At 48.2% G+C, this 16,109-nt stretch overlaps 1 protein-coding gene and 1 pseudogene across 1 annotated transcript in view; both read right to left on the reverse strand.

Annotated features, from left to right (window-relative positions):
* Positions 1–16,109, reverse strand: part of LOC139049995 (uncharacterized) — a 159,999-nt gene that overhangs the window by 35,042 nt on the left and 108,848 nt on the right. The window contains exon 3 of the mRNA XM_070525980.1: positions 9,290–9,418. Within this exon, the coding sequence (XP_070382081.1) occupies positions 9,290–9,418 (129 nt within the window). The remainder of the gene's footprint in view (positions 1–9,289; positions 9,419–16,109) is intronic.
* On the reverse strand, positions 10,075–11,714 carry LOC139049787 (uncharacterized; annotated as a pseudogene).

Consider the following 16,109-nt stretch of genomic DNA (forward strand, 5'->3'; position numbering starts at 1 on the left):
TGCTGAATAGAACAATGTCATAGGCAAACCGAAGGTTGCTGAGTTATTCGCCGTCGATCCTTGCTCCTAAGCCTTCCCAGTGTAATAGCTTGAACCTTAAGCCTTCCCAGTTAATTAGCTTGAATCCTAAGACTTCCTAGTTTAATAGCTTGAATATTTTTTTCAAGCACGCAGTCAATACTATTGGAGAGACGGTGTCTCTTTGTCTGACCCCTTTCTTTATAGGTATCTTCCTGCTTTTCTAGTGTAGAATTAAGGTAGCTCTAGAACCTCTGTAAATATTTTCCAAGGTATTTAAGTAAGCGTTCTGTACTCCTTGAGAACGTAATGCCTCTATGACTTCTGGTATTTCTATTGAATCAAATGCCTCTTCATAATCTATGAACGCCATATAGAGAGGCTTGTTGTTCTCTGCGGATTTCTCGATAACCTGATTAATGCCATGAATGTGATCCATTGTAGAGTATGCCTTCTTGAAGCCAGCCTGGTCCTTTGGTTGAATTAAGTCGAGTGTTGTCCCTATTCTATTTGCAATTATCTTGGCGAATATTTTATATAATATTGGCACTAAGCTAATGGCCCTATAATTATTCAATTCTTTAGCGTCTCCCTTTTAATGGATTAGTATAATGTTTGCATTTTACCACTTTTCTCTAACCCCTGCAGTCGATAGACGGTTCCCTTAGAGGGCTGCCAGTTTATCTTGCCTTTGTCTTATTTATAAATTCTATTACGCATTGCCTTCCCCGTCAGCTATCACTCCCGCCCACCGGACCTATGCCGCACAAGCCATGGAAAGGCAGTTTACTTACCAGTAGCACGTTCTTCGGCCCGTCTGCATTCGTTTATTACAAAAATAAATTATGGGATTTTACGTGGCAAAACCACTTTCTGATTATGAGGCATGCCGTAGTGAAGGACTCCGGAAATTTCGACCACCTGGGGTTCTTTAACGTGCACCTAAATCTAAGTACACGTGTGTTTTCGCATTTCGCCTCCATCGAAATGCGGCCGCCATGGCCGGTATTAGATCCCGCAACCTTGTGCTCAACAGCCCAACGCCATAGCCACTGAGAAACCACGGCGGGTTGCATTCATTTATTGTAGAAACTGCCAGTTTTCGTACAAAGACTGGAATACCCTGCCCTCCAAGACCATACGCCACTTCGACCCCAGCAAATTCAAGGAATTCATCGATTACCTTATCCATGGATGTAACAGCCCAAGGCTCATCTAATACCCCTAAACGAGGCATTTCAGGCATACTATCGCCGTGCCACTACTCCGATGAAGAGGAGGTTAGCGCGTGTAGGCATGAGCGTTTGTGTCAAGGCGCAGGGAAGAAGTTGTAGTTACACTCGGTATTAAAAAGGCGACCCGCCACTGTGCCTCCTGAAGAGTGCTCTACGACATCTGTTTTTGACGCTGAGTCACTGGTGGAAGTGCTGGAGCCCGCAACCCCATGTGGGCAACCTCTGTTCGGCACCATTCACCCAATCCCGAAGCTCCCGCTCTCATAACGACTCGAGTCCACCGATTCGGTCGGCGCCTGCTCGGCCTCAACCCGGAGTTCCCTCCCGTTGTGACTCTCACCGACATAGCTACATCAGCGGCACTTCTGCCTCCTTCACAGACGGCCCCTAGTCTTTCCCACGGGAACGTTGATCACCCTCACATCACCGCCATTTCCACGGCGACGCTTTTGAAGGTGTCGAGGACTAGCTTGAAACGGCCAACAACTGAACTGAAACAACTGAAACGGCCAACAAAAACTCGCCCATGCTTATTTAGCGCTTGAAAACAGTTCTCGTACATGGTATGCGAACATGGAAGCGTGCTTCCAAACGTAGAACAATTTTCGTCGTCACCTCCTCAACACATTCTTGAGCTCGGATCGGCGAGATTACGAGCCACAAATTATTGAGGCTCGGGTACACAAATGCAACGAAACTGTCACCATGTACGCTGAAGAAATGGCCCGTCTGTTTCGCTGAGCTGATCCCGGTATGACTGAGGCAAAGAAAGTGCGTCACCTTATGCGCAGAATTAAGAACCGCTGTTTGCCAGTCTTGTACAAAACCCGCCAACAACTGACGACGAATTCATCAAGGAAGCGACTGTTATCAATTGGGTACTTCAGCAACGTTGCCGCCACTTCTCTGCAGCTCATATTCTTGACCACACTTATGGGACATGATTCGTGACATCTTCCGTGAAGAGCTGCGAGCCCAGGGCATTCCTCCTACGGAGTGGCCGCTCATTTCTGTTGCCGAAGTCGTGAGCGCGGAGTTGCGGCAAGCCTTCTCCTCACCAGCCCCATGTCGAGAAACACGTCCTCCGACGTATGCCCACATGGCCCGACGTCCTCCCCCTTCACCTCCGGTAACACCATTTCAGCCACGGCCCGCACCCGTGCCATGGTGGCAACGGGAACCTGTGCGATGACCTCCAGGTCACCGCACCGACATGTGGCGTGCGGTCGACCGTCGACCATTTTGCTTCCACTGCGGCAAAGCCGGCCACATCACCAGCCACTGCCCCTATGCAGACGCTGGAGTCGGCTCCTTTTCGCCTGCCACTTGCACGCACTTCGACGACCATGGCGCCCCAAGCAGTGATTAGCTGTTGACCAGCCAGGCAGCTTCACCCCGTCGTCACTGACAGCCCCCGTCACCTGTGCGTTACACTTCCCCAAACCGCCAGAGTTTCACCACTCCCCTAGTTCACGCCGACAAAACCAATGGCAGCGACCTCCGAGGGGAAAGGTTGCCCTGTGTCGGGACGCCAAAAATACCCATGATCCCTGAGAAGACGATATGACGATGACGAATGCTAACGCCGACGGAGACGACATGACGACGATGAATACTCTTGCCGACGGTGCTTCCGTGCCGATCTCAGCCTTCTGGTGGATGGACATCCCGTCACCGCATTTGTTGACACTGGCGCAGACTTCTCGATCACGCGTCAAGAGCTGGCCCACCTAATTAGGTGCGAAGGGTCAGAAGTGCCGAAATCAGGAGTGCCGTGGGTCAGCTAATGACACCAACGGGAACATGCACCACCCGAATCCCTATCGGTAACACTAGCTTCGTTGCTGCTTTCGTCATTCTCCCCGACTGCTGCAAGGACCTTATCTTGGGGATGGACTTTCTGCGAGATTACGGCGCAGTCATAAACATTCCGGCACGTATGGTGACATTTTCTGCCAGCCCATACGGCAACACCATGAATGACGGGCAGCATGAGCGTTTGCGAATCACCGACGATGCGACCATTCCACCGAGATCCTGCCGCCTTGCAGCTGCTTCATGCAAGATGCCCGACCACGTGGATGTGATCGCGGAGCAAATCATTGCACTATTGCTCGCGCAAGGTGTTTCTATTTCTAGGGGCGCACTCAACATGACTCATGGGCATGCAGAAGTCTTTCTCACGAACTTCAGCAACGAATGACGTCACATCAAGAAGGGTACTGCAATGGCGTACTGCGAGGACATCACCCAAGTTACAGATTGTTCCGCACTATAAGCAATGACCGTCCTGCCCTCGACGCCTTTGTCTGTTGACGTCAGCTTCACCCTGTCGCTTCCGAGCGGCAGCGCCTATTGGAGCTGATACACCAATTCGAAGATTGCTTTTCGACTATGTCAAAGGTCACACAAACACCACTGACCAAGCACCGTATAATCAAGGATGATACTACAAAATCCCTATCGTGTAGCTTCAAAGGAACGCGAAGAGATTCAAAAGCAAGTGCTGAAGATGATCGAGAATGATGGGATACATCCTTCGAAAAGTCCCTGGGCGTCACCCCTTGTTAGTCAAAAAGCAAGACGGCCGTTTTAGATTCTGCATCGATTATTGCAAATTAAGCCAGGTAACGAAGAAAGACGTCTGTCCGCTGCCACGCATCGCCAATTCGCTGGACAGGCTGCGGCATGCGCATTATTATTCATCAATGGACCTACGAAGCGGGTATTGGCCGATCGAGGTCGATGAGAGAGATCGTGAGAAAACTGCCTTCGTGAACCCTGACGGTCATTACGAATTTAAGGTCCTTCCTTTGGTTTTGTGCTCAGCGCCTGCCACTTTTAAGCGTCTAATGTACACCGTAATAAAGGCCTGAAGTGGCAAACATGTTTGGTCTATCTCGATGACGTCGTAGCTACAACTACATTTGAGGAGCATCTAAGCCGATTAATCACTGTTCTCCAAGGTATACGCTCGGATTGCGCGACGTTAAATCCCGAGAAGTGTCACTTTGGTTTCAGTGAACTACGCTTCCTCGGCCAAGTCGTCAGTGAGGAGGGTGTACTACCTGATCCAGCGAAAATAGACGCTGTGGCAAAGTTCCCGTCATCATCCGACAAGAAGGCAGTCAGGCGCTTCTTGGGGCTGTGTGCCTATTACCGACGCTTTCTTGCGAATTTTTCATGTATTGCTGCGGCATTAACAGGCCTGACACGAGACAATATTCCCTTTCTATGGGGGAAAAACGAGCAAATAGCAGTAGCGAACTACGCCAACGCCTGCAAACGCCTCCTGTTCTTGCACACTTCGACAAAGATGCCCCTACAGCACTTGCCACTGATGCGAGCAACGTTGATCTGGGGGCCGTATTGGTGCAGTGGCAAGACGGTTCCGAAAAAGTAATCGCCTACGCTAGCTATACTCTCTCGTGTACGGAGGAAAACTACTCAAATACCGAGAAGGAACGCCTCGCCGTGATGCGGGTGGTTATGGAATTTCTTCCGTATTTGTACGGCCGTTCATTCAAGGTTGCCAGCGATCATCATTCTCTTTGTTGGCTGACTAAGTTGAAATACCTATCTGGCCGTCTGGCACGCTGGAGCCTTAGACTTCAGGAGTTCAACATGACCATCATTTACATGTCAGGAAAGAGGCACACCAACGCCGACTGCCTCTCGCGGTGACCCATCGAGTCCGCTGGTACCGATGATGTGGAAGTAGAGGCTGCATTTTTTTTGTTTCGTTGACGCCGTCATCATTTCACTCGAGCAGCGCCATGACCCAGAGCTGCTCCCACTCGTTAATTTCTTGGAAGGCCGAACTAAAGATGTTCCACGACCCTATGGCAGAGGACTGTCGTCGTATTGTCTCCAGAACGGTGTTCTCTATAAGAACTTTTCTGCAAGTTGCAGCACGTGCTGCTTGTCGTACCGGCATCACTTCGAAAAAATTACTAAAAGCATGACACGATGAAACCACCGCAGGTCATCTAGACTACGCGAAAACATTGTCCAGACTCCGACAGACCTACTACTGGCGGAAGCTACCCGCTGCTGTAAAGCGTCACGTACAAACATGTCTGGACTGTCAAAGACGAAGAGCACCTCCCGGCAAGCTCGCAGGTCTCTCACATCTGGTCGTGGTACCAGGCCAGCCATTCACCCAAGTTGGGGTGGATTTCCTGTGGCCATTTCCAATTTCTACAGCTGGAAAAGATGGATCATTCTTGCCACCAATTACCTGAGGCGCTACGCGGAGACTAAGCTACGCAGCGGGATACTCCAGCCGAAGCAGCTCATTTTTTCATCGAACACATCGTCCTTATGCACGGCGCCCCAAAAGTAGTCATCACAGACATGCAACTGCCTTCACTACCAAACTTCTTGACTCGCTTCTTAGACTCAGTGGTACAAGCCACTGGAAAAATCCACTTGTCATCCGCAGACGAGCACACTAACCGAGCGTCATAATAAGACCCTCGCAGACATGATTTGCATGTATATCGACGTAGAACATAAGAACTGGGATCAGATTTTGCCTTACGTTAGCTTCGCCTACAACACCACTCGACAAGAAACTAATGGAATGACATCGTTCAGATTGGTCTGCGGTCGCGACGTCACAACAACGCTGGAGCCATGCTGCCGCACGAGTTTGGCGACCTACCTGCCGACAATGACGAATTTAGTCAGCGCACCGAAGAAGCAAGACAGCTTGCCCGCGTGCGTATCTGAATTCAGCAAGATAAAGATGCAAAACGGTACGATCTTCAACATTGGTCTCTTTTCTACACTCCCGGCGACAAAGTATGACTCCCCGAGAAACTCCTAAGACGGTACTTCGGGCCCTACAGCGACAGCCCGAGCGACGTAAACTACGAGGTCGTTCCCGACAGTGATAATAACTCCAGTCGCCGCAAGCACTTACCCGAAGTGCTACATGTGTTACGGATGAAGCCATACCTGTCGACCTAATTTTTGCTTTTTTTGTTCTCGTTTTTTTGTGTGTTTGCGCCTGTCCTGTTTTACTCTGTCTCATTGTCCCGTTGTCCCGCCTAATTTGCGCATCGGAACGATGCTTTCTTTGGAGGGGCGCAAATGCCGCACTAGTACTCCTATGAAGAAGAGGTCAACGCGTGTAGGCATGAGCGTTTATGTCAAGGGGCACTAAGAAGAAATCGATGTTGCGCTCGGTATTAAAAAGGCGACCCGCCACTGGGCGTCCTGAATAGCGCTCTACAACCCCCGTTTTTGACGTTGCGACAATATAAACAAAGAAATAAATAAATCAATCCTGCAAAAACGCCGAACTACTCCAAAAACGCTAACGCATTAAAAATGTACAACAATTGCCCTGGATCTTACTTATCATACTAGGTAAGGGAAATTATCCCGAGCGATCTATTACTTATAATATAAGGTGCTATAAAGTGTTACCGGACAAATTAAGGAATTCATGCACGCAATCAATGGCGTCCAGTAAGAAAAACTGCTCTCAAAGCTGCAAGGCGGGACTCAAGGTAACAGTGGCTCAAACGATCGCTAATTGCTGATCAGCCGTCATTCCGCTCCTTGGCACTTGCCTACCACATCAGAACCACTTGCGGTTCTCTTCTGTGAGTGAACCCCTTCGAGCCACACGTAGCTCAGTGTCACAGACACCTTCGTGTCGGGCCCAAGGAACAAATTTACCTGAGTGTGGCTAATCAGAATACATCAAATATGGAAACAGCAGCTTGATGCAGTATCATTTGAGCTGAAATGTAACTGCCACGGCACCACAAAAACGAGCCATGTGTACGCCTGCTTACATGCTTGAAAAATAAGACGTCTAGGTTTTGGTAAGGGCTACAATTTTAGAGAAGCATTTTCAGTTAATATGTGGACCTACTAGAGGAATGCTTATGTTTGAACGCTGTAAGTTGGAACTTTTGATGATGCAGCCGTATTGTACATGTTAGCGTTGTATACTGCTCAAGTCATCTTGCAGTCACCTGCGTACACAGTCACCTACGCCCCAGGGACCGATGTAAAATCGCAGAGCGCTTTGAATTGAATGAACCATATACTTTATAAATTCTAGGCACAGTAAGCGTGGGAACATGCTGCCATAAAGTAACATGCTGCCAATTTGCTAACGGAGGCCATATGAACGAAATGAGTCATTGCTGCATTCATATATTCGCGCCACGAACGATAGGCTGGCTCTAAAGCCTTGTCCGACTTTCGGTAAGGACTCATTTTTTTCCACGTGTTCTATTACCACGCGATGAATAATGCCTACAAGTGATTTGTAATAGCCTTGGCAGAGAGTGTTTCCCATCCAGCTTTATATAATGCTATTGGTATCCTCTTTACAAGATTACAAGACGCAAAGCAACAAGGCGCGTGAGGGTTTGGCAGCACAATTCGCGAAGGAGTGCGTGCAATACCAAGCATGTTAACAATTCTTGCACGCGCGACACATGTGTATTGTATAGTATCCCGTTAAAATGTGGCAAAGTTTACATAGGGCAAACTGGTGGCTATGTGAATGATCGGATGCGCGCGCATCATAATCACGTACACAGAGCCACAGGAGGTAATCTTCCGCAACATTCTAAAGAGTGCGGTTGCACTCCCCTTTTCAGCAACGTATCAGACGTGGGGAAGGTTAAGACCCAGCAAGAAAGAGAGTTTATTCACGCTTATCAAATCTGTAAACTCGGCCCCGAGAAGTGTGTAAGCGCGCAATCGATGTTCATAACTAAATGAAGAGCTTGAATTTATTGATGAATGTCGCCGTGTAGTGTTAAAGTGATTATCGCGTGTATTAAGCGTTGTGCCCGGCGCATGTTCAGTTTTCATGAATAACCTACAGTTGTTAGTCCAGCCACCTTGCTACTGCTTTATATATGTCCGCCTCTCGATTTTTGCCCTTTTCAAATTTGCTACTATTCTCCTAGCGTAAGTATGTACTATCTAACCCCAAAAGCCACTCTCACGAATTCAATGATTGTCAAATGCGAAAACACCTGTGTTCTATCCATTATATGCACTTTGAACAACCTCAGGCGGCCAGAATGAACCCGCAGTCCCTTACTACGGCATGCATCACAATGTTAACTTGCTGCCGCGCGTAAACCCCCACATTTTTTTTACAATTGAGTGAGCTCGCGTTCTTATAGTCGTCTGCTAATGTAGCACCCTTTATCTGTCAACTTGAAATAGATATGTATTCACGGCCGCAAGTTTTAAAAAATACCCACACCGGTTCGGCTTCTTTTGAAGATTTAGACCATTCCAATAATAATTAATCGATTATTTAAAGTATCAATATTTGCTCGTCTCCTGATCAAGCGCCCTCATAATTTCAAACAAGCACGCAATCTGGCACAACAGCACAGTAGTTAAGCCATGACGGCAAGTATGCCCTCTTTGTGCCCCTGTGGATGCTCAACGTCTCTAGGTTGCGACATCTGGTGAATGTGCTACACTCTTCATGTGTAGGACACCTCCATGAAGTCATGACACAAGACCACAACGGGACATGTTGTATATGCTAAGATGAATATTATGAAGAGCGGCACATACGCAGCAGTACATACACGGGGATCAAAATACGCGTCAAAGGGCTTCACTGAAGCAATACAAACACCCACTAACACATACGCACTTACCCAGGATTGTTTTGAGTAGTATAACTATATAGACTGAAAGAAAACTGGTCTGCAAATGCCAAAATTATATTCACATGAAAAGACAGCAGTAAATACACAAGAAGCTCGTGCTGTAGAATGACGGAGGTACTAATATAAGAAGTACTTCAATAGTATGAAATACCAGAATGTAGAAAAAAAAACACGGTGGCTCAAATTTTGCCCCTTTGCGCAGATAATTGCGAATTATTTCCGCACGACTGGTGGATAGTGGTGGTTTATTACCACCATTCTTTGTGGGTGTTGAAAAAAACAATCGAGATTTGTATTTGCCACCACATTCAGCCTAGTTAAGAACAATCAAACCATGATAATGATTGACAAGGAAGATACGCTTACCACACATAGTCTCCACCACGTTCTTGGAATCGTCTTCCCTAAAATAACACAGCCTGGTTTCAAAATCAGGAAAACTGATTTTCTCACATACTCGCTTCTCCTTACATGCCTTAATGGCGTTCTCATTATCTGGAAGAGAACATGGAATTGCACCCGAAAGTGTTATTGTATTGCCACAAATATTTATACACAAAGAAGAGCAGTTGTTACAGTATACATTATGGAAGTCAAGGGCAAAGTGTTGTCAAAAAAAGTCCGCAAAACACATTGTTTGCATCGCAAACAGACGCTAAGAAGTGTGCGTCCTTCGCCTTCACCAAGCAGCAACCATATAACCTTTATTATCAGGAAGTAGCGGCTCTTATAACCGCATCGCTAGTGCCACAGCGGCACTGTAACTGCTGACACTGCCTAAGCTGGTGAGCTATCTTATCACACATCTTCCTCTCGTTTTTTTTTAATGAAGCCACTCTTGTAACGAAGCTTGAATTCGTTCTGGAGGAACCACACACCTTCCGCTTCGTGTAAGATTGTGACAGGGATGGTCACCGTGTTGCGCGCTGCTTCTTTCATCACTGCCTATTTCTGATGATTCTGCTGTCCATTGCGTTCTTCCTCTGCTGTCTTCTAAACTAGTCGGAGGCAGCGGGATGAGATGAGTGCGATTTCTGCTTAGAGAAGTTTCCCCGGAGTCAACCCAGTACGATCTGGGCCCTTCGGTGCTTCCTCGAACCACTGCTTTGCTTTGGAGGTCTACGATCCATACGTCCATTCCTTTAGACAGTTCAGGCAGATTGTGCACTCCGTGGCGTCGGTCGTAGTCTCTTTTCTCGCGCTGACGCTGCGACCTCTCGAAAGCTGCCAGTTCTTGAAAGTCTGGCGTCCTAGGCCGGAGGCTTGCGCTGGACGTGGTCAGGGCAATGTGCAGTCATCTCTCCATAAGCAGCTCTGCGGGTCTGTATCCGTTCTTCAGTGGGCTTGTCCTATAGGCCAGAAGAGTTTTATACGCGTCAGCAGTTTTCTTTAAGGAGCCCTTGATCATTTTCACGGCGGACTCTGCCATTCCGTTGCTCTGATGATAATGAGGACTAGACGTCACGTGTTGAATGCTGTACGCTTATGCAAACTTTGAAAATTCAGCGCCAAAGGCTCTTGAGAATTGTGGCCCATTATCTGAAACAACTACTACCGGGATCCTGTGTCTGGCGAAAATGGATTCGCAGCGGTTTATTACTGCTGAGGAAGTTAGGTTATTCAGCCGTATGAGCTCCGGGTATCGTGAAAAATAATCTGTAATGATCAGCCACCACTTTTCCTCAAGAAAGAATAAATCCTTCGCGATGCGCTCCCATGGCCTATCTGGAAACTTGGTCTGTTGCAGAGGCATCTTTCGGTTGGTGCTCTGCTTGAGGCAGCTGTGGCAGGTCTTATCAAGCCGTTCAATGTCTGCGTCCATACTTGGCCACCAAACTGAGCTCTTGGGACGTGTCCGGCACTTCTCGATGCCGAAGTGTCCCTCGTGAATTATTTTAAGGATGGGCTGTCGTAGACTTGATGGGAGCACTATCCGAGAGTGGCACATGAGCAGGTTTTCAACAAGGATAATGCTTCGCCTCTCATTCCAGTAGGGCTTCCGCTCAAACCCAACGTCTCGACGGCTTGGCCAGCCTTTTGTGCACAGGTTGGTAAGAGCTTGACATACCGGGTCTTGTTCTTGCTCCTGGGCGATAAGCTGTAACCTCGGCGCTGCTACCGGGACTGACGAAGCCACCAATCGCAGATAGCTCTGGATCTCGTCCTCCTGTTACAGGGATTCCGTTTGCGAAAGAGGTGACGGAGAAAGCGCCTGGAAGACGGAGAAAGTCCCGGCCTGGAACATACACAATTTCATACGTGTAGCGCATTAGACGCATGCGCATTCTTAGCAGCCTTGGTGTTAGTTCGTCAATTCCTTTTGACCCAAACAAAGATAAGAGCGGTTTGTGAGCTGCCTCGAGGTTAAAGCACTTTCCTACGAGATAATCATGAACTTTTCGCTAGCCCACACGAGGGCAAGTCCTTCTTCAATTTGTGCGTATCGCCGCTCGGTGGTTCTAAGAGTTCTGGAACCATAAGAAATCACTTTAAACTGACCGTCTTTTTGCCTTTGGCGCAGGACAGCTCCAAGACCGTACGATGACCCATCTGCTGTGACCATTGCTTCCATGTTTGAATTGCAGATTCCCAGAACAGGGTCTGGTGAAAGAAGAGTCTTTCACTTCTTGAAGGCGGCTTCCTGCGTGGCACCCCACACAAAATTCTGTCTTGAGATCGTCATGGATGAAAGAGGCTGAAGGACTTCCGCCATACGGGGCAGAAAGTGGGCCAGATAATTTGCCATGCCCATCAAGCGCCATGATTCTCTCTTGAACGTCGGATGGTGCATTTCTGTCACCACGTCAAGCTTTTGCTTAGTGGGGCGCACTTCGTTGTTCCCGATTGCATGTCCGAAAAATGAAATCTGGGTGACACTCTGCTCGCACTTACCTGTGTTCAAAGTAATGCCCCCTCTGCGGAGGCGGTCAATCACTGCCCGAAGCCGCTCGTCATGTTGCGCCTGCGTGGCGTCCCAAATAAGCACATCGTCCATGTGGCAGATGACTCCCTCCTGTCCTGAAAGAACCTGTCCCATTCGTCTTTGAAAATGTGTGGGGGCCGACAAAATTCCGAACAGGTATCGGTTGAAATAAAATCGTCAGAACGGCGTGATAAAAGTTGTGTATTGTTTGCTCCCTTGACTAAGCGGTATCTGCCAGAAACCAGAGTTCACGTCGAGTTTTGAAATCGTGCTGGCTACCCGTAGCATTCCGATGGTGTACTCAATGGCCGGGATGGGAAGCCATTCTCGTTGAACGTATCTGTGGAGTTCCGTGAAGTGAAGTTAATACTGATTCGAACAGCACCCGAGAATTTAAGAACGACAACCATAGGAGCGCACCATGTAGTAGGTTTGGTACAGGAGAAATGACGCCTAGTGCTTGCATCCACTCGACCTCTTGCCTTGTTTTTTTTTTAACAAAGGCAGGGGGACTCTACGTTGGGACGACAGCGCGAAAGGCTTTGCTTCCGGATTCAACTTGATGTCATACTTGTCTTCGAAGGTCCCTAGTCCATGGAACACTTGTGCAAAGTCAGATTCGGGGTCTAAATTCTTCACTACGTTGATTTGTGGTAGTACGCAGGGTCTTTCTATCGCTAGTTTCCCAAGAAGAGTGGTTCGGAGGCCTTGAAGTACGTACACCTCCTCGCAGCTGCTCGTTCCTGCAAACGTCATATTCATGGCAGCCATACCAGATATTCCAAGAGATTTACCATCAGTTCCGTGAAGTCGGCGCCTTTCTCGTTGAAGTTTTATAGCGGGTAAATGTGAGTGAAGAGCTCCGCCTGAACGACCGTTTCGTCCGCGCCAGTATCTATTTTAAATACCACATTCGAGGGCTCAACAAGAAATGGAACTTCCCACCTCTAAGCGGATGAATGCGATGCGACTCCGGGAAAGCCCGTTTCCTCGGTACGGTTTTCCATGTTCCCAAGAGCTCTGGTTGATCGGCAATCCACCTCGAAATCTTTAGTCACACTTTCTGCAGAGTGCATCTTTCGCTGGACAGGACGCTCAACTGTTTCTGTTTCTTCCGCACCAGCCGCATGGTTTCGGAACGTTGCTTCCACTTTCAGGCGGAGGCGCGTTCTCCATCACTTGTCGCGTACTCCTCTGGGACTGTACTTGGCGGACTTCCTGTTCTCGCACGCGGTGAAGCTCTGCCTGCTGTTGGTTGACAGTCCCGTGCTGTCGTGCCACCAAGAATGCTTTCTGTAGTTTTAGGTCCCGATCGAGTTGCAGAGCTCTCGAGATCTTACGGTCTTGGAGACCCACCACGAGACGATCTCGAATTAAATTTTCTCGCAGCTCCCCGTAGTCGCATGTGGAAGCAAGCGCGTGTAGTGAAGTAATAAAATCCTCCACGGATTCACCGTCTTATTGCGTTCGGGTGTTAAACTTGACCCGTTCATAAATGATGTTCTGTCGAGGAACAAAGTAGGCCTCGTACTGCTGCAGTACGACCTCAAACTTCTGGCCACCAGGCTCAAGTTTGAACCTTTTGAAGAAATATTCGGCTTGCGGTCCCATTATATACACGAATGCATATACTTGACTCTTTTCTGGCTTCCCGTCTAGTCCAGACGCAGTTCGGAAGCAATGAAATCACTGTTTCTAGGGATGCCAGTCGTTGGGTGTTGCGAAGCTGAAGGCTCGGGTGGAGTAATAAGAAACAAAGCCACCTGACTTGGTCTTTCCTTGTAAGGTACTTGTTGGCTTGTCCGGCGTCAGACACTTTAGTGGATCCGCGGCGTCCTCGTTTAGACTGACGTCTGAGAGCCGTGGTGCCTCAGATCGGCGGGCGCCACTTCTGACACCATGTTTGCGTCGCGAAGAGACGCGAAGAAGTGTGCGACCTTCACGTTCAACAAGCAACAACCAAATAACCTTTATTATTATTAAGCAGCGGCTTTTACAGACTGCACCGCATGTGCAACAACGGCACTGTAACTGCTGACGCTGCCTAAGCTGGCGAGCTATCTTACCACGCACACATCTCCTAATAATTGACAACAGCAGTGCATTAGCAATGAATCAATAGAGCGACCTAACGCATGGCCACAGTGGAAACGAGTTATGTATGAGGCGTCTACTGTAGCAGGACTCTAGTTTCGCGCTTCTCTAAGAACAATCGGTGCCATCAATCGCCGCCGCCATGAAGCCTACTCTGAGAAACGTGTCATAAGGCAGCTTGGCTCTTCTCACACTATTTTCTGGACTCACGGTGTCGCCCAGTGGCACTGCCGAGATGTCAGCATGTGGCCTGCTAGACGAGAATCCCGGCGCACCAGTGCCAGCGAGCACTGAGAATCGTTCCCTCGCTTGCTGAAAACTCAGTGGCCCAAACTCAGTGATCCATGTTGGCGAGAAGTTCTTTGAAGAGTGGCACATACCCAGTGCATTCATGACACAACTCGCAAAGGCGTTGTCATGAAAGACATTCCTTGGGGTGTTACATACCGAGTGCATTTGTGGCATCGATCGCTAGAACATTGGCATCAAAAGCGATCCTTAAAAGTGGCACATACCTAGTACATTTTGGGTGTAGCTCACTAAAACGCGCCTTTCATGTGGGCTTTCTGAATCAACTGCCCTTTCGGCCCTCGCGGACTCATTCGGTGCATAGTGAAGCTTCCTTGACCAGCCGTGAAGTTTTGGCTGAGTATCATGTTGTTTCAGGTTTCTCACAAACGTTACTTTGGTCCTTGATTTATTAGCATTCCCTGCACCAGCTGTCTTGAACTCATGTCGACAATTCCTCCTGACCAGGTGCGATCCACCTGGTCAGCATCCCTGGAGCCTAATTAATTGACCCTACATTTATTTTTCCGCAATGGCGTCAGCCCCATTCCTATTGCGCTCGTGCCCACCAATGGATGTTACATTAGGCTCACAAACCCTTCTAGCTGTCCGGAAGGAACATAAGACCATGTGCAGTCACTTACATACCATCACTGACGTGCGGGTGTTTGGACGGGGAGATATTGTGTGTCGGTCACCAGACAAGACCTTTGTTGAAGACCTACTGAAATGCACTTCATTCACACCCACCCCGCTGAATGATTTTATTCCGCCTCACATTCCGTGCACCAATGGCCTCGCACTGGGCTTAGACTCCTACTTAGGCCAAATTGAAACCTTGTACAAGCTTTCCCCAGCAGGTGTCATTGCTATTTACTGTTGTTTAGAGGTTTGTAAATAACGAGAAGATTCCCATTGAGCCAGTTATCGCGACGTTTGTGCGCACATGATGTCCATGAGAAATAAAGGTACAGCCTCTTGCGTTTCGTGTAGAACCACTCTCATCACAACAATCTGATCTCAAGTTTCGGGTACAGCACAGGAAGAAGAAAGTCGAGCTTGCATTGGCGCGTCTGTGGCAATGGTCATTCTTCCAGAGGATGCTCCGCAAAATCTCAAAAGTACTGGCTTCGTGGAGGAACACACCCAGCAGATTATTCGAACGGCTCATCTCGTGCTTAAGATAGACAAATTCTTTAAATAATCGACCAACATCACTGCTCCGGAACAGATACTGTGGTGCTACAGCGTGCAACACTCCAAGCATGAGAGAGTTATTTATTTTGATAGAAAAGTTGAGAGCATGGCCTGAATCAATGTTCTGACCTGCTACTCGGCATTCGGGGAAGAAGAAATGAGTAGAAAGAATACAGAAGATGTTGATTATGAGGATGAAGATGGTGGTGAGAATCTTGCACGAACCAAGACTCTTCAAAGTCTCTTGTGCAGTCCGCTGTCAGAAAAGTTTGTTGCGAGCCTTCAGGCTATCAGGCTGATAATGAGGTTTAGGCGAATGTCTCAACAGAACCTTTTCACTTGATGGTGCAACGGCAAATTTTGGCAAGGTTTCTGTCGGCGATTTTCTCTGTACGTCATATCGCGGGCGGATACACAAGGGGTATTCTATTGTCCTCACAATTCAAACTGTTCGCTTGGCCTATGAGATGTAGGTACCGCCGCTTGAAGGCCACACTTAACCGTAATCAGTGCAGCAAACCTGAATTGCACCTTTCCATCTTCGGTAGTATCCGTATTTTCATCTCCGGGTCGAGCTCGTGAAGGCAGCAATGACAATGACCTAGTGAGGCCCAATATACTGCGGTATTATTGCGCAGAAATCTGCACACTGAGGTATTAGTGTCTGATCGTGAAAAATTGGAT

The sequence above is a fragment of the Dermacentor albipictus genome, chromosome 9 (assembly GCF_038994185.2).
Source record: "Dermacentor albipictus isolate Rhodes 1998 colony chromosome 9, USDA_Dalb.pri_finalv2, whole genome shotgun sequence".
NCBI classification, from domain to species: Eukaryota; Metazoa; Arthropoda; class Arachnida; order Ixodida; family Ixodidae; genus Dermacentor; species Dermacentor albipictus.